General features: G+C 48.8%; 3 protein-coding genes across 3 annotated transcripts in view; all 3 read left to right on the top strand.

The window, feature by feature from the left end:
• Nucleotides 1-797: 797 nt before the first annotated feature.
• Nucleotides 798-2,153, top strand: LOC123090415 (uncharacterized). Its single transcript, XM_044511732.1, has one exon. The coding sequence runs from the start codon at nucleotides 798-800 to the stop codon at nucleotides 2,151-2,153; it is 1,356 nt and encodes a 451-aa protein (XP_044367667.1).
• An 8,819-nt stretch (nucleotides 2,154-10,972) lies between these two features.
• Nucleotides 10,973-14,257, top strand: LOC123094025 (L-gulonolactone oxidase 2). Its single transcript, XM_044516103.1, has 2 exons — nucleotides 10,973-11,665; nucleotides 12,954-14,257. Exons 1-2 carry the CDS (start codon nucleotides 10,988-10,990, stop codon nucleotides 14,022-14,024), a joined length of 1,749 nt encoding a protein of 582 aa, XP_044372038.1. The 5' UTR covers nucleotides 10,973-10,987; the 3' UTR covers nucleotides 14,025-14,257.
• A 3,200-nt stretch (nucleotides 14,258-17,457) lies between these two features.
• LOC123094024 (THO complex subunit 1) overlaps nucleotides 17,458-17,735 on the top strand; it is an 8,353-nt gene continuing 8,075 nt past the window's right edge. Inside the window, exon 1 of the mRNA XM_044516101.1 lies at nucleotides 17,458-17,697. Coding sequence (XP_044372036.1) covers nucleotides 17,557-17,697 — 141 coding nt within the window. The 5' untranslated portion in view covers nucleotides 17,458-17,556. The remainder of the gene's footprint in view (nucleotides 17,698-17,735) is intronic.

Here is a 17,735-nt window from a genome sequence, read left to right as displayed (position 1 = left end):
ATGCAAGTGTTTCGAGCGCGTCTTTCTGCCGAACTGTGTGTCATGTATCATACACAGTTTACATCTCAAAATCTTGTTAAAAGGATTGGCCATCACACGCACGTTTTGTTTTCTGGCTCACAAATTTATTTTTCTAATGTCTGTGATACCTGCATCGCACACAATTTGGTCCAAGGGTTTGCGATAAGTGTATTTTCATAGAATCATTATGCACCAGTGACATGCTTCTCAAGATTAAAGATTGATCATGATTTTGACAAATGAAATATAGATACTGTGTCCAAATATTACAGCATCCATTTGCAAATAGAAAATAAAGAAATACATCGTTAAATTCATATTTGAAAGGGTTTCCAAAAGTATAATTTGAAGTCATAACATTTATATGTTATTACGAGCCTCTTCTTCTTCGCATTGCCACACTTTGTGTGTTGTTTGAAAATGACACACCTCTCTAGGAAACTGGAAGGTAAACTCTAGTTTTATTCCAAAGTACTTATCAAGTTGCTCGTGTGAAAGTTGAATTATAAAATTCATTGAGAAAAGGTCAAGATGGTAGAGATTTCACCGGGGGTCGTGCGTATACACATGGGCTAAAAGCTGAAGGGTGTGATGGATTTGGGCCATGCGTCAGGACGCAGCTCCTCTGACGTACGGCGCACTCGCTGACGTGTGGATCCGGACCCACGCGTCAGTGGCCCAACGTCAGGTGGCCGTACGTCAGGGGATCCGGCTCCCATGCGTCAACCCAACGCGTGGCCTGACCTAGAATCCATAGAATCTCTCCATCGAGAGCAATGGGCAGCGAACCGCCGCCGCCGGCTGCGCCAGCAGCGAGACCTCCGTCCACCCCCGCTACCGCCGCCACCACCAGAGCGAAAAGGCACAACACCATCTCTGCCGCCGCCGATGGCACCACCACCACCCCCGCAACAGCAACAACAACCGCCACCGCCACCACCATATCCTCCCTCGGCCAAGACCTATTCCTCGAGATCTTCCTCCGCCTACCCAACCTGCCGGACGTCGTCCGTGCCGCGCTCACCTGCCGCTCCTGGCTCGGCGCCGTCCGCTCCTCCCCGTCCTTCCGCCGCCTCTTCCGCGCCCTTCACCCAGCGCCGCCCATCGGGCTCTTCCTCGACATCCATGGCGCCGCCACCCCCTCCTTTGCATCCCTTCGCCGTTCAGATCCCGATGTTGCCGCCGCCCTCCGTGGCGGCGACTTCTTCCTCACCTTCCTCCTAGTGAATGACGACGCGTATACAAGCTGGGGTATCATGGACTGTCGTGATGGTTACGTCCTCCTGTGGAACAAGCTGCTTAAGCCGCCCATCGTCGCTGCCGTGAACCCCATGAGCTGGGCCGTGGACATCATCCCGGTGCCCCGCGATGTCTGGGCTGGGAGGAGCGGGAGACGCCGCAACTTCGCCTTCCTTGGTTTCCACCTGTTGTCTACCGCTGAGAAGCCCTCCTCCTTCCGCGTGGTCCGCGTCTGCGCTGACAAGCAAAGGGTTCGTGTCGCCTTCTTCTCGCCGGAGACGAGGGATTGGGTCATCCACCCGTGGGTGTACATCGGCGGTGACAACAACCTAAAGTCTAGCACTGGCACGCTGGTGGGTGGTTCCGTTTACCGGCCTTTTCATGGCGAAGGGTGCATGATTAGGATCAACGAAACCACCATGGACTTCTCCATTGTGGATCTACCCTTGCAAATAAAGGTGGGCGGATCCAATTTCAGGGCTGGGGAGACCAAGGACGACCGACTATGCATTGTCTATGCATCTGACGATTTCCTCCTTCATGTCTGGATCCGTAGTGTGAATGCTGATGGAATTGAGATTTGGGTGTTGCAGAACATAATCTCTTTGAGTGTAAAAATTGACAGGATCATTGGGGAGCGTGCTCTGGGCTTGCAGGCCCGCCTCACGGTTGTGCAAGTTAGGTCTGGATATGTGTACTTGTCCATGACATGCATGACACCTGTCGGCACACTGCATTGCTGGTTCTTCTCCCTTTCACCGGAGACGACGGACCTTGAGTTACTAGTCGTGGGATGCTTTGATGATCGTCCCTGTCCGTATATTATGGCCTGGCCTTCTTGTTTGGTTGGTGATGATGGGAGCATTGAACATGAAGTTGAAGGTTCTCATTGAAATCTGCGGTTGTTTGCCATTGAAAACTGGAAAATCATTCCCTGGTATCTTAAGTAATGATTATTCCCACAGAAACCTTTAGATGTTTTTTTTTTCAAAAATGTAACCTTTAGATGCCTTAGAACTATTGGTACAATTCTGGGCCAATGAAGTTTAATGGAAGATTGGATTTTCATCCGCTACAAACTTTCTATGAATCACTGATATGCTGCATTTGCTGCTAAGCCCCATTGAGTAATTTATTTCTACAATTGTGTGTTGGTGTTCGTCAATTATTTATAGAAAATGTTTGTTGTTAAAAATAATAAGAAGTTTTTTATTTATTTGAAATTTACTGTTCATCCCAGTGATTAAGCTGCGTTCAGCCTTCAATATGCTCTATATAGATTCGTGGCATTTTGTAGTGATTAAGGAGAGTAGTGATTTCACTGACAGAGATGTGAATTTGAGGGAAATTCCAGCACCGATGAATCTGTGGTGGGTGTGCGTGTTACCAGCCGTAAAAATGTACTCCCTCCATTCCTAAATATAGTGCGTATAAGCTTTTTAGAGATATTCCGCAATGTAGTGTGTATCTCCCTCCCCAAGCGATTTTTGGACGAAACTACCCTCCCACCAAACCAAACAGCCAGCGCCCCCAGCCCACCGCTTCGCTCGCCTCTCTCTCTTCCTTATCCCTTCGTCTCGCGGCTTTTCCCACCTGCCTCGCCACCGATCTGCCACCTCTGTTGCTGATCCCTACCTCCATTGCGACAACACAGTAGATCGAGTTGCTTCTAGGCAAGAGGGCCGAGGTGGACGGACGAGGTGCTGCACAAATCGGCAAGCGGGAGCTCCAGCGCCGCGGCCGTAGTACGCCGCACGGAGGGCGAGCTCCAACACGTGAAGCTCAGTGGCACAGAGCAGGTTCACCAGCCACAGGAGCTCCAGTGTGAGCACGCGCACGCGAGCATCAACGGGGCAGAGCATGTTCTCCACCGACGGGGGGCGAATCACGGCCACCAGCCCGTTCAACACGTGCAGCTGCGCACCGTGTCTGGCAGCAGCGAGAATCGATGGGCGGCAGCAAGATTCGACTAGCAGCTGAAGCAACGCGCCCGTGTCCGGTTTCTCGGCGGCCACCGCGTGCGTGTATGGCTGGCGACGGCGACACTGGTTGAAGGATGAAGGAGGGGGAGGTGGAGGAGAGGAGGAAGAAGATGGGGAAGAGCCAAAAGAAGGAGCCGCCTGACGAACGACGGCGCTGGAGGAGGAGCTGCCTGACGAACGACGGCGCTGGAGGAGTAGCCGCCTAACGAACGGCAGCGCTGGAGGAGGAGACGCCTGACGACGGCACCACCGGAGTCTAGCTAGCATCGGCAACGCTGATGGTGGGTGGAGTACGAACTAGTACTACTACTTGGACCTGGGCTGGGATAGAGATGGAGTGGGGGCTTTCTCGTCCAAAATTTGATGCCAGCACACTCATTGGTATATGGGCTAAAAACTATGCGCACTAGATATTGGAATGGAGGGAGTAGAAATAGTTTTGGTTTCCTTGTTCTGCCAAAAACCAGAAAATTTTAATACGCAATCCGAGCCAAATTAATTGAGGCATCTCTAGTACAACTTTGGAGGGAGTACCCAAAATATTCTCATAGATTACTACAGGATGGGTGATAGATAGAGCACGGGTCGCTACAGCAGAAAGAAGCAGTGCCTGAAAAAGGGTCTCTTGTGGCCAACGAGAAGCAAGCAACTTCAGGAATGAGCATGTAGATTCTTCATGCAGTCTGCAGCTGGCTTCGAAAAGACTGACTCTGTGCGGCTAGCTTACTGAGCTGGAAAAAATTTCAGAATGTGAATGCCAATCACACTATGGTGCGTGCCTCACTAGCACTTGTCAGTGGAGCACTCAGACAAATGACCAACAGTAGTAAGTGTTAAGATTAATCAACATAGTAATTAAGGGATTAATCCCTGCTTGTAATAACAGTTGGCGGTTGCTTTCTGCAATTGTTGCATCGGTTCCGTCCGCCCCTTGTAAACGCCTGTTCCAGTGCTATATATAGCACTTCATCTAATGCAAAGAATATAACTTGATCTCAAATAAGTTATCAGCACGCTCTCTGGCGGAGCGATTTCACGATGAGGCTCGTCTGCGGCAATGGGGAGTTCGAAAAGGATGGGTGTGAGCAGCTGGGCACCGCTGGGTACGGGATGTCGCGGCTGCGGAACTAGTGTGATATATGTATATTGTTTCAGACGTGCAGCCACCCCAATAAGCAACACTTGTCTGAAATCACCTCCTATAACAACAATCTTGTCGCTAAAGGGAAGAGAAGCTCGAGAGCTATCTTCCGCGGAAAGGACATTTCTCGTGCTTCTGCCCATAGCTTAGAGAAAAGTATGTTTTTGGTCCCTCAAGTTTCTCAAACGTATAGACTTGGTCCCTCAATTTTTTAGGTATACATTTGATCCTTCAAGTCTCAAAACCAGATAAGTTCGGTCCAAAACCAGATTTTGAGTACGTTGACCAGGTTTGATCGATGAACGATAAATTCAAAAAATTAGCAAACAAAGTAAAATAACTGAAATTTCATGACAACCAACATGCTTGCATGCGCTAGATGCCTGAAAATTTTCGTGGTCAAATAACATCCGAGGAGCTCTGGCAAAATATCAAATTTTGGCTTTTTCTGTGAGCCAATATTTTTTCACGAGCTCCTCAAATGTCGAAATACTACAGAAAATTTCACGCACACGGCGCACCCAAGCATCTTGATTACCACTAAATTTCAGTTTTTTAAAAATATTTTGTTATTTTTATGAATTTACTGTTCATTAGTCAAAACTGGTCAACATGGTCAAACCCGGTCAAATGTGGTCAAGCTCGGTCAACATGCTCAAAATCTGGTTTTGGACAAAACTTATCTGGTTTTAAGACTTGAAGGACCAATTATATACCAAAAAATCTTGAGGGACCAAATCTATACTTTTGGGAAACTTGAGGTACCAAAAACATAATTTTCTCCACAACTTATAAGGATAATCGACTAGGGCAATGTACAATGGTTGATAAGACCAACTTGTTTATTCTTGTCACATAATTTAGAGAAGACAATAACAAAAATATGTATGGTGAGTTATTTCTTAGTCTTATCTTCACTAACTAGATATCCCTAGAGAGATGTTTTTCTAAGCGATCATCTCTTATCTAAAATTGGTATCTCTCGCCTCCATCTCAACACTTATCTACTCAGTGGCGGAGCCAGCTCGGCCGGAGAGCCAATGGAAAATACAAAAGGTTCCTATCCACCGGCTGTTTGCCCTTACAAAATGAGGATCAACTCTTCATTTGCACTATTGTTCAAATGGTAATCCAGGCTAGGGCCCAGCAGCTTCCCGGGTAGCCGGGTGATAGCCCCGCCAGTCCGAGCCCATCCACCTCCTCCCTCTCCCGCTCTGCCGAAGCTCCGGCGCTTCACCATGGTCCGGAGGAAGATCACCTACTACGCAATGCTCACGCCAGAGCGCGGGTACGAGATCCAGTAGGAGATTCGGGCAAGACAGGCCGCACGCGCTGCCCACATTGCTGTCGGGCTGCCTCCGGACTCGCCGGAGCCGGAGAAGGAAGAGGAGGAGGGAGCCGGGGGAAGAGGAGGGAGAGGAGCTGGCTCCAATGGAGGTGGAGGAGGCGGAGCAGCCGAAGCTGGAGCTGGCGGAGCAGGAACTGTCGGGCTTCAACGTGGAGCAGGCGGAGGCGGAGTTCGTCGTAGCCCAATCGGAGAAGATGGCGGAGCAGCAGGCCATCCTGGAGTTCATCCAGGATGAGGGCGCGCCGGAGACTTGACAATAGTTTGGCGTAAAACCGACGAGTAGAAGTTGGGGTGGATTGGGCGCACCAAAAAAATTGGTGCCATCCAAACGGAAAGCCAAGCCTGGTCAACAATCAGTTTTTTGGTTTGGCAGCGCCAAGGGCTCCAATCCAAGCAGCCCCCTAAACTTATACAAAAGCAAGTAAAGTTTTGGCATAGATAAACTAATAGTAGCAAGGTACCATCTCTGGAACCGCATTAAGATCATCGTAGATTGAATCTCGGGTAAGTAACATACCGATGGACAAAGGGAACTACGTATGGTTTGGCCGATAAAGATCTTCGTAGAATATGTAGGAACCAATATGCGATCCAATTTCCGCTATTGGTTATTGATCAGAGAGGTGTCTCGGTCATGTCTACATAGTTCTCGAACCCGTTGGATCCGCACGCTTAACGTCCGTTGACGATATATATACTGTTATATGAGTGATATGATTTGGTGACTGAATGTTGTTCGGAGTCCCAGATGATCACGGACATGATGAGGAGTCTCAAAATGGTCGAGAGATAAAGATTGATATATAGGATGATGGTATTCAGACACCAGAATAGTTTCGTAGAACACCGGGTACTCATCGGGTCACCGGAAGGGGTTCAGGGCACCCTCGGAAATGTATGGGCCTTATGGTCCAAAGGGGGGACAGACCAGCCCACAAGGGGGCTGGTGCGCCCCTTCCCTTGGTTGGCCGGCCCTAGGGGAAGGAAAGGGGAGGGTGGCCCCTCCTACCTTTCACTGGTGGAAAAAGGGCCTTTGGTCGCGGTTCGCAACTGCCATTAGTCGCGGTTGCGCAACCGCGACCGAGCGGGCGCGACTAAAGCCCCCCCCCCCTTTAGTCGCGGTTGCTTAAGAACCGCGACTAAAGGCCCGTCCACGTGGGCGCCAGGTGGCCTTCGGGGCGGAGGACCTTTAGTCGCGGTTCTTGTGGCTAACCGCGACTAAAGGCCGCCACAGGTTTTTGAAAAAAAAATTGAATTTTTTTTTTCAAATTTCTGAATTATTTTAACCTCTAGTCTCTAATCACCACCCCTCATCACTTCTCAATTTATTCTTTTCTCACCCCTCATCATTCCAAATCATCTAACTTCCCAACCGGTCACCCATCCCTCTCACTACTCCAGCCCAAGCACGCTTAACTTCCGGGTTCTATTCTCCCACGCTCCAAGTCTGCACTTGTTGTTTTCCTGACAATAATAAGATGTCAATCCTATTAACCTTCAGGAATTTTGCTTGAGCATGAAGTGACACATTTCACTGTTTGAGTTTGAAACTATTGTTTTAAAAAACAATAATTATTTAGTAACACTAATATTTCTTGACTAATTAGTTTGACCATTGTTTGACCACAGTTTGACCACAGTTGACCACAGTTTGACCAGATTTGACCAAAATTGAAATAATTAAAATAATTATTTAGTAACACTAATATTCTAGAATAATTAGTTTGACCATTGTTTGACCATAGTTTGCCCACTGTTTGAATATTTTTCAATTTTTTCCACTCTAGATCTTACAAGCCCCGTAACTTTTTTTCTATTAGGTTTTTGAGGATTTTGAAAATGTTTAACGGGGTTTCCCCCGTTAAATTTGGATGTAACTTTTCGAGTAGATGATTTTTCATATAAAAAACTTTTTCATCCGAGTTAGTATGCAAAAGTTATGCCCATTTTTACAAATTTCAGAGAGATTTTGCAAATAAAGTCAAAATTCACATTTGCAAATTTTCCCAACAACTAGACCACATATCACATGAGAAACTTATTTTCTTTTATTTTTTTGACATTTCCATTATTTTCTTTTATTTTTTTTAAAACTGAAAAGGCGATCCCGGGGGGGGGTTAGAGTTTGAAAATGGGACCTTTAGTACCGGTTCGTGGCACGAACCGGGACTAAAGGTCTCAACCCCATTAGTTCCGGTTCGTGCCACAAACCGGGACTAAAAGGGAGGAGCTTTAGTCGCGGTTGGCCTGGCCAACCGCGACTAAAGGCCTTTGGGCACCTTTAGTCGCGGTTGGCCTGGCCAACCGCGACTAAAGCCCGCGAGCGCCCTGGGCCCAGGCATTTGGTCGCGGTTCATCTGCCGAACCGCGACTAAAGACTTCATTAGTCGCGGTTCCTACAGTTTCGCGACTAATGGGGCTGGACGGAAGCCTCTTTTTCTATCAGTGTTTCCCTCCTTAGGAGAGAAAGGAAGGGAGGCGCCACCTCCTCCTTCCTTCCTCCCGCACTTCAAATAGTTAAGGAAGGGGGCGCCACTTGGGGGAAGACCTCAAGTAGGATTCGGCCTACTTGGGGGCGCCTCCTGGCTGCTCCCTCCACCCCCACCTATATATATGTGGGAGGGGGCACCTAGCACAAGACACAATATTGTCTTAGGCGTGTGCGGCTCCCCCCTCCACTGTTTACACCCTCGGTCATATTTTCATAGTGCTTAGGTGAAGCTCTGCGGAGATAACTTCACCATCATCGTCACCACGCTATCGTGCTGCCGGAACTCATTCACTACCTCGTCGTCTTGCTGGATCAAGAAGGCGTGGACATCACCAAGCTGAAGGTGTGATGAACGCGGAGATGTCGGACGTTCGGTACTCGATCGGTTGGATCGCGAAGAAAAGTTCGACTACATCAACCACGTTGTCAAACGCTTGCCCTTACTGTCTACGAGGGTACATAGACACACTCTCCCCCTCGTTGCTATGCATCTCCATTGATAGATCTTGCGTGTGCGTAGAATTTTTTTGTTTACCATGCAACGTTTCCCAACAGTGGCCGCCCTACCAGCTCCTTGGTGGACCACTCATCGAACTTCAAGAACAAATAACCGTGTGGAACTCTGCAAATCCCGAACACCATAAGACGGGTAAGGTCTTCCTTCCTCGGGAAGTCAACCTTGTACACACTGTCCTTCATATGCACTAGAGTCCAACGAAACTCCATTGAAACCAGTCTCCTGAGCTGCTGAATAACCTGCTCCTGAGAAAGAACTCCAGCAGTCACTCTAACGATCCTTGTCCTTCACTCTCAACCTGCGGTCGGCTGGAGTTGGCACATTGGATCTCGATGTCCACGTGCATCGTCTTTCCCACTAATGACCCTGTACTTCATGTATTCAAAAAGTCTTTCAGTGGTTTAGACGGTGCCCCATAGAAACAGATCCACACCTTTTGAAGTGGCCGCCCTACCGGCTCCTTGATGGACCACTCGTCGAACTCCAAGAACAAAGAACCGTCTGGATCCCTGCAAATCCCGAACACCATAAGACCTCCTCCAATGCATTAGTGCTTAAGAGAGGTGCTAAGTGCATTATAATGCTCTTTTTTCTCTTTAATTGCTTTGCCACGTCATTTTTCTGCTCTATGTGACACCTTTAGCACCTGTATACCGTGAAGCACTGGGAAGGGCCCAAGACAGGCAAGGTCTCCTTCATCGGGAAGTCTAACCTTGTATACGTTGTCCTCCATATGCACTATAGTCCAACAAAACTGCACTGAAACCAGTCTCCTGAGCTTCCGAATCACCTGCTCCTCAGAAAGAACTCCACCAATCACTGTAACGATCCCTATCCTGTCACTCTTAACCAGGGCCTGCTCTCAACCCGCGCGGCTGGAGTTGGCACACTGGGTCTCGAAGAAAAGTAACATGTCGTCAGATACTGCACCTTGCCTGTACACGTACATGAGCCAGCCCCTTGATCCAGCTCATGGGTCTGGCCTGTTTGAGAACCACCAAAGACTACAAGTACCTGAGAGGAGGCAACGGACAGGGCATGAAGTGGATCACGGACGGCAAACGGCTTCCTCCTTCTCCTACCTCTGGCGCTCTCTCTCCCTCCATCCCCTTCTCGCTACCTTGTATCCCTCCTCAATTAGCTACCTCATTTCATGTAATCCCGTGGCATTGAGAGCTTAGTGAAGCTGGGCCTTAACATAAAAATCCTGTCGGAATCCTCCAAATCAAACGAGCCTTTAATCAGAAGTTCTGCATCTACGGTTGAAAGTTCCTAACAAAAGGTAGTTGAATGTGAATCGACACTTTGGGACGATCGCCCAAGTAAGATGCATGAGTTGTTAACCACCTATGAGTTGACTTGCAGTCTGTCATCGCCGGCCGCATGTGGCAAATCTTGCTCGTGATTCTTTTCTTAATTACTATAGGCCATCGCAATATCCGTGACTAGCTGAAGAATAATCCATCTAAAGAGGGAGCATAAGCAAGCGGAGAATTAATAAATGTCTTTGCCACTATTATTATACTCGCGAAAGTGCTACGTAGGCGATGGATGTATGCACGACTCTGGGAGGATGGGCAGTCCAGCCGCTGATATGCGCTGGATAGTATGCATGAACGGCTTGATATGTGCTGTCGTGCACAAGTCGTCCACACGGCGTCGTGTGTATAGCAGCTTGCTTTTGCATTCAAAATCTCACCCTAAAACCTAATATAATCATAATTTGCTGCTGGATCGATCCTCTTGTAGGAGAGCAATAATTAATGCGGGCATATTTTACACTCTTGGCCTAAAATGTTTTGAATTATGAATAAATAAAATCCTCTAAAGGAAAGTATGGCGCGGCAGCTTTTTTCTTTTTCTTTGAAAGATGTTGTTGGGCCTGGTGTGCTACGATATTGATAACATGCGACTTGTAATGTGGCATCAAGATAATACATTTATGATGCATAGCTCATCTCATATCATATGCACACAACATCTACGCGTGCAGTGCAAGGGGAAGCACCCACGTACCCACTGTAGACAGCAAATCTTGGTCGATCTACTCATGTGCGTACGTACGTTGGTGATCAGCCCATTGACTCTGCACGTAGAGGTGGTGTTCCACTACGGGACGATCGAGAACATGCCTAGCTACTGTAGTTTAACAAGTTTGGAATGTGCTGTACACCATGCCATGAGCTTGACCTACTATCTATATTATTAGTGGTTGCAAGGGCTAGCTAGCTAGCAACCGCGCCGAGCAATGGAAGGTGGCCGGGTGCTTATGGTTCTTCTCCTGTGGCTCTTGGTCGGCCTCGCCGGCTCCAGCCCTCCACCGGAGCCAGTGGTCTGTGACTATGCCTATGGCAGTGGCACGTCCGGCTGCACCGTCTCCAACGCCTACGGCTCCTTCCCGGACCGCACCGCCTGCCGCGCGGCCGACGCCACCTTCCCGCGCACCGAGGAGGAGCTCGTCGCGGCCGTGGCAGCCGCGGCGGCTGCCAAGCGCAAGGTGAAGGTGGCCACCAAGCACTCCCACAGCTTCCCCAAGCTGGCCTGCCCCGGCGGCAACGACGGCGCCATCATCAGCACGGCGCGGCTCAACAGGACAGTGAGCGTCGACGCCGCCAAGGGGCTGATGACGGTGGAGAGCGGCATGGTGCTCAGGGACCTCATCCAGGCGGCCGCCGCGAAAGGGCTCGCGCTGCCGCACTCGCCGTACTGGTCGGGGCTCACCGTCGGGGGCCTGCTGGCCACGGGCGCGCACGGCAGTTCGCTCAAGGGTAAGGGCGGCGCCGTGCACGAGTACGTGGTCGGGATGAGGATCGTCACGCCGGCGCCCGCCAGCCAAGGGTTCGCGGTGGTACGGGAGCTCGGTGCCCGCGATCCTGACCTGGACGCGGCCAAGGTCTCCCTCGGCGTCCTTGGCGTCGTTTCCCAGGTACTCTACCTATGTCTACGTGGCCCAAGAAACTCCCATGCCCTACCTAAGTACTTCTTCCGGTTCTTTTTTTTTTTCAGAAAACATGCAATCTATTCATCGCACTACAATGAATACCAGAAATAAAAATTACATCCAGATTCATAGACCACCTAGCGACGACTACAAGCACCGAAGCGAGCCAAAGGCGCGCCGCCGTCATCGCCCCTCCATCGCTGGAGCCGGGCACAACTTGTTGTAGTAGACAGTCGGGAAGTCGTCGTGCTAAGGCCCCATAGGACCAACACCCCAGAACAGCAACCGCCGCCGATGAAAAATAACGTAGATCGAAAGGATCCAAATCGAAGACACACGAACGTAGACGAACAACGACGAGATCCGAGCAAATCCACCAAAGGTAGATCTGCCGGAGACACACCTCCACACGCCCACCAACGATGCTAGACGCACCGTCGGAACGGGGGCTAGGCGGGGAGACATTTATTCCATCTTCAGGGAGCCGTCGCCGTCTCGCCTTCCTGAGTAGGACACAAACCCTAACAAGATTGAAAAAACGACTAAAAAACGACTAAAAACGGAGCCCTCCCGCCGGACCTTGCCAGGATCCACCGCGCCTCCATGGCCCTAGGGCCACCGGAGACGAGACGGACATGCACCGGCGCCGGCGAGAGGCACGAACCCTAACTTTCTTTCTTGGAGAAGGAGGAGGAGTTTACTACCAACCCAATTGCCTAGCAATCCCTTGTGCGATTTTCTTCCAGTTCTTTTTAATCTGCATAATATAGGTTTTGTTCAAAGACAAACTAACTCTAATTTGAACAAACTTATAAAAAAATATCAACATTCACAATATCAAATTAAAATTGTCGGATTCATTATGACATGTACTAGTTTCATAGTATATGTATTTGATATTGTAGATGTTGATACTAATTTTTAATATAAATTTGGTCAAATTTTGTAAATCTTGACTTGACACAAATCTAATAAAATGACACGAGGGAGTACTACACAAGTACAATACGTAGGGATTTTTAAGAACTTTTAAGTAGAAGAGATAGGACTTCCCGTGCAAGCCCACACGTCTTGAGCAAATACACAGCCAGGGAGGATGTGCTAAATCGTCTCGAAGAGCTGGTACGTTGTACAAAAGATACTGGTGAGACGACGCCGTACGGGAAAGGGCCATCTTTCCACATACAGTGCCTATAGTTTTTTTTTAAAAAGTCAAACTTCTCAATTTTTAACCAAATTCATAGAGATATTTTTTAATGACGCATATGTGCAGGTTACGCTGGCCTTGGAGCCCATGTTCAAGCGGTCAGTGACGTTTGTGACGTGCGACGACTCGGACCTGGCGGAGCAGGCCACCAAGTGGGGCAACCTCCATGAATTCGGCGACATGGCGTGGCTGCCCGAGCAGCGCAAGGTGATTTACCGCAAGGATGACCGTGTGCCCGTCACGTCGGCTGGTGACGGCCTCAATGACTACATAGCCTTCCGCTCCAACCCAACAGCCGCGCTCATCACCGCCAGAGTCACGGAGGATCTTCTTGAGAAGAACGCCAACGCCATCGCCCGGTGCAAGGCCGCACACAAGATGGTGTCATCGTTTGAGACGGTGGCGTACGGCTTCACCAACGACGGTCACTTGTTCACGGGGTACCCGGTGGTGGGGTTCCAGCACCGCATCCAAGCGTCTGGCGCATGTGTCAACAGCCCAGAAGACATGCTCCTTACTTCGTGCCCATGGGACCCACGCACTCGGGGACTCCACTTCTACTCCAATGCATATAGCATCGCACTCTCCAAGGTGTCAGCGTTCATTGCCGACATGAAGCAGCTCCGCGAGCGCAGCCCACTGGCCTTCTGCGGAATCGACGCCAAAATGGGTATGCTCCTCCGCTATGTGAAGGCATCTTCCGCCTATCTCGGCAAGTCGGAAGACTCGATTGACTTTGATATAACATACTACCGGAGTTACACCAGAGGCGAGCCCAACCCGCATTCTGACGTGCTGGACGAGCTTCAACAGATGGCGCTACGCAAGTACGGAGCCATCCCTCACTGGGGCAAGAACCGCAACTTTGCCTTTGAAGGCGTCATCGACAAGTACCCCAAGGCCGACAAGTTCCTGGAGGTAAAGAGCAGGTACGACGCCGATGGGATTTTCTCTAGCGAATGGAGTGACCAGGTTCTCGGAATCAGTGGGAGCCCAATCATTGTCGAGAAGGGTTGCGCGATTGAGGGGCTTTGCGTCTGCTCCGAGCACTTGCATTGTGCACCTGAGCAAGGCTACTACTGCCGCCCGGGGAAGGTGTACACAGAGGCAAGGGTCTGCTCGTTCCAACCCAACTGATGTGTTTACATGGCAGCTTTAAATTATTTCTGTCGTGTGCCCTTGTATACTTTTTTCAACATGATGCTTTTGCTTTTCAGGTCCCTGTGGTGACAAAAAAAATTGTGTCCTATGCAATGTTGTTTCTTTACTGAGAGACCAAAAAAATGTTTTTCCTTCTGGTTTATGTTTTACTCTACGGGTTTGCTAATTCTCATTCTCGTCTGCATGAGAATTAACAAAGTTATATCTAACTTCTGCATGAGTTGATTAGTGAAAAAATAATAATAGAAAAAAATCACAAGTGCATGTGAGTCCAACGCAAATGGTTAACCCCCCCTTAAATGCACAAAAGGAACCATACTTAAATCCAAAAAATCATCGTTTCAACAACCTCACATCAAGGATCTTGATTTGGAGCAGCAAATTTTGTTCAATGGAAACTTAGAGCATGGTTATAGTAGAGTTAGTTGTTGGCTATACGTTGTTGCCATATCATTTATAGTTAGTCTTATAGCTATAAATACATACTACTATGGCCCACTTCATACTCTCATAAAGTTTCAAGGAGCACATGATACACCTCGCTATTCATCTACAACCCGTTTATCTTCTCTCTCCTTCAACTCGGGAAAAGTATATTATTTATATCCTTATAGTCCGCTTCAATCACCTTATTGTACTTGCTCTTGGCAAGTTACATAACCTATCGCATCAATAAACCAACCGGGTATGGCACAATAGCCTAGCACCTGCTTGTCGAATTCGATGCAGTAGTACTCCCTCCGCTCCAAAATACAAAAATAATAGAAGAATTCACTGCAGTAGCATGTTTACTACTGGGCTAGGTAAATTTGCTATAGAAGAATAGCGACTGCTGGCATTATGTGGGTGAAGGTTAGCATACTGAACCATAAAAAGTTTAAAAGAACTTACCAAACAGTATTGTACTCCCTCTCTACCGTTCAGCTACTCCAACAACACATATTTCGGTACAGAGGGAGTATAAAAAATACTGTATTAAAACAACTATGGCACGACTCCTGTCGCAACTCCTGTGGCCACAACTCCTGTCGCAAGAGCAAGTGCATGGCTGTTAAGGCGACACGCTGATAGAGGAATATACTTTTGCGAGCATGATATATCGGATCCTCATGTTTGTACAAAAACTGAAAAACAATGAGTTTTAGCTTGTTTTTATTTATCAAAGAGGGGCTCCCCCCCCCCCTCCGATTTCCATTAAGGGAAACGAAAAGCGAGCTACATGATCCAGTTTAACAACGCAACAAAGTTTAGGATAGCAAACTAAAAGACTAGACATAAAACCTAGGGACTAGGGACAAGGCCCCTAACAGAAAGGAAACGCGCAAATTTTCCAGCAGCCAGACCAGCCCCACCCCATCAGGGTCAGAGGGCAGACAACACTCGAACCAAGGTCGCTAGACGAATACAAGGTTTAACTGATATATTACAAACACGAACTGAGACAGCACAAAGGTAAAAGGAGGCATCCAAAGATTATAATAAAGAAAAAGGAGCTGAGTTTCTCTCTCTGTTTTCCACACAAATCATATGATTTCTTACACATTTTCTCTCGAACCATACTTCACGTGATATATATATGTGCTTACTGTCAATTGGGTGATTATGTACACGTAAGTGGGTTTGCCTCCTAGCGATTTGCAGTCCGCATGACATCACTAAATTTATTTGTGTCATCTCCCTTGGAAATTGAGATACTTTAGGGAGATAAATAAGATGAAGGCCAAGATGACGATGACGGCCACGTGCATGTAGGTGACAAGGTTGCAGTAGTGGTCCTTGAGGCCAAGGTAGCCCTCGAGAAACTCCCGCACTGTTTGGTTTGGTTGTCCAGGTACAAGAATTGGCTCCGTCCGATCACCAAGCTGCGAGAACGTGAGTCCGTACACCGTCCATGCTGTTGCGTTTGCCCAACACACCCACCTCCACCAGACCGGAATCATCTGCATCCACATTGCCACATTGTTTTTGTTCATCAAATTAGTCATGCACGATCTATCCTCCTCTTTTCTGGTCTTTTAAGGATAAAATCTAAATAAAATATGCAACATTGTTTGATAAGGTAATATATTAATATGAAGTTTTCATGAAATATGCAATCTATTGAGGGATTATTTGGGGATTCCATGACCCTAATTTCCGCATGTTCTCTCAAGTATGTATAGTAGTTATAGTGAAAAAAGTATTAGGGGGGTTAATTGTTGGTGGAGTGAGAGCCATACCTCTCTTCCGATCATGAAGCCAGAGAAGATGTTCCAAAATATGAAGATAAGGAAGGACAATCCAGAAGCTATCTCGATGTTTGGTGTTAGTGCCACTGTCATCATCCCGAAAAAGAGTGTAGTACATGTAACTTAGCACCATGTAAAGTAGAAACCAAAAGTGCTGCCGCGGTACACCGACACAAGGCGCGAGGCGCTGACCCCCCGCCCGCAGCCGTGCCATGACCACACGCGCCGCTGTGTCGTGACTCACCGCCACCTCCGTGGCCGTGCTACTAGAGAACATCAAATTGAAGGAGATGTGTAATGAATCCCCACCCTCGGTACCAGAATACATCTACGTCAAATCGTACTTGCGAAGCATTTGATGAGACACTTAGGGGCACGGTGCTTGTTTTTGACTTTGATTATCATACTTAAAGTCAGAATTGTATGAACAAAACATGTGTCATTGTGCGGTTTGTTTGCTGCCATGAACCCCCACCCTTGGTACCGGAATACACCTACATCAAATCGAACTTGCGAAGCATTTGATGACATTGAAACCCTAGAAATCCGGAACCCCTCCGTGTCTGCCACCACCACGCAAACAAAATGAAGTCGTCGATATAGAGAGATAAGGCAGATAGCTGGTACCCACGCCGACGAGGAACAACGACCCCGCGCGAGCGCCGCAAGGAATCGCGCCGCCGATTTGAGAACTCCGCCTTGCCTCCGCCCCTATCAGGCTCTGTTCGTGACGAGAAATGAGGAAGGAGGGAAGAGAAATGGAGAGCGAGTAACAAGGAGGAGAGAGAAACGGCTCGAATTTCGAAACCGCCGCCCACAATCTCTGCATACAGCTTACAGGTGGGCCTCCTTCCCGTCCAGATAGGGATAAAACCGCCTATGACCACATCGAGGGCCATCCCGACCAAGTGGCACCTGGCCCACGCGCGTTGCGATAGTGGCGCAATCGTGCAGCCAGGAGCCGGCCGCTCGCTCTCGCCACAAAGTGCGCGTGCGCTTATAAGATTTCAGGAAAAATGAATAATAACAGCAACATTGAGAGGTAAAATGCAAATAAAAGCAAAAGGCACACACGTGTGAAGGGGTTGTGCCATTGTGTCGAACCTGAATTTGCTCCCAATCGAGAAATTACATCTGCATCTGCACTGTAAAAATAATAATTAAACTTTACAAGTGAGATGAGGCGCGGGCCGTTCGGTCCGACTCGTCCGTCCCTCGAACCAGAGGAGCGACCTGTTCTGTCCCTGAACCCTACCAGCGACTCGCCCCCCTCCCTCCCCATGGCGGAGCCCTCGCCGCCGCCGCCGCCGCCGCCGTCCAACAAAGGCCTCCGGGTCCTCCTCGCCAAGGACCGCGCCCCCACTTCCCCCCCCTCCGCGCCCGCCGCCGTCTCCAGCCACGCCGACCGCGACCGCATCATCGTGAGCCCCCCCTCCCCCCTCCCCCATCTCGTACACCA

This window comes from Triticum aestivum, chromosome 4B (genome assembly GCF_018294505.1).
Source record: "Triticum aestivum cultivar Chinese Spring chromosome 4B, IWGSC CS RefSeq v2.1, whole genome shotgun sequence".
NCBI lineage: Eukaryota > Viridiplantae > Streptophyta > Magnoliopsida > Poales > Poaceae > Triticum > Triticum aestivum.
Note: the sequence above shows the minus strand (reverse complement) of the source record. Positions and strands in the feature narration are given on the sequence as shown.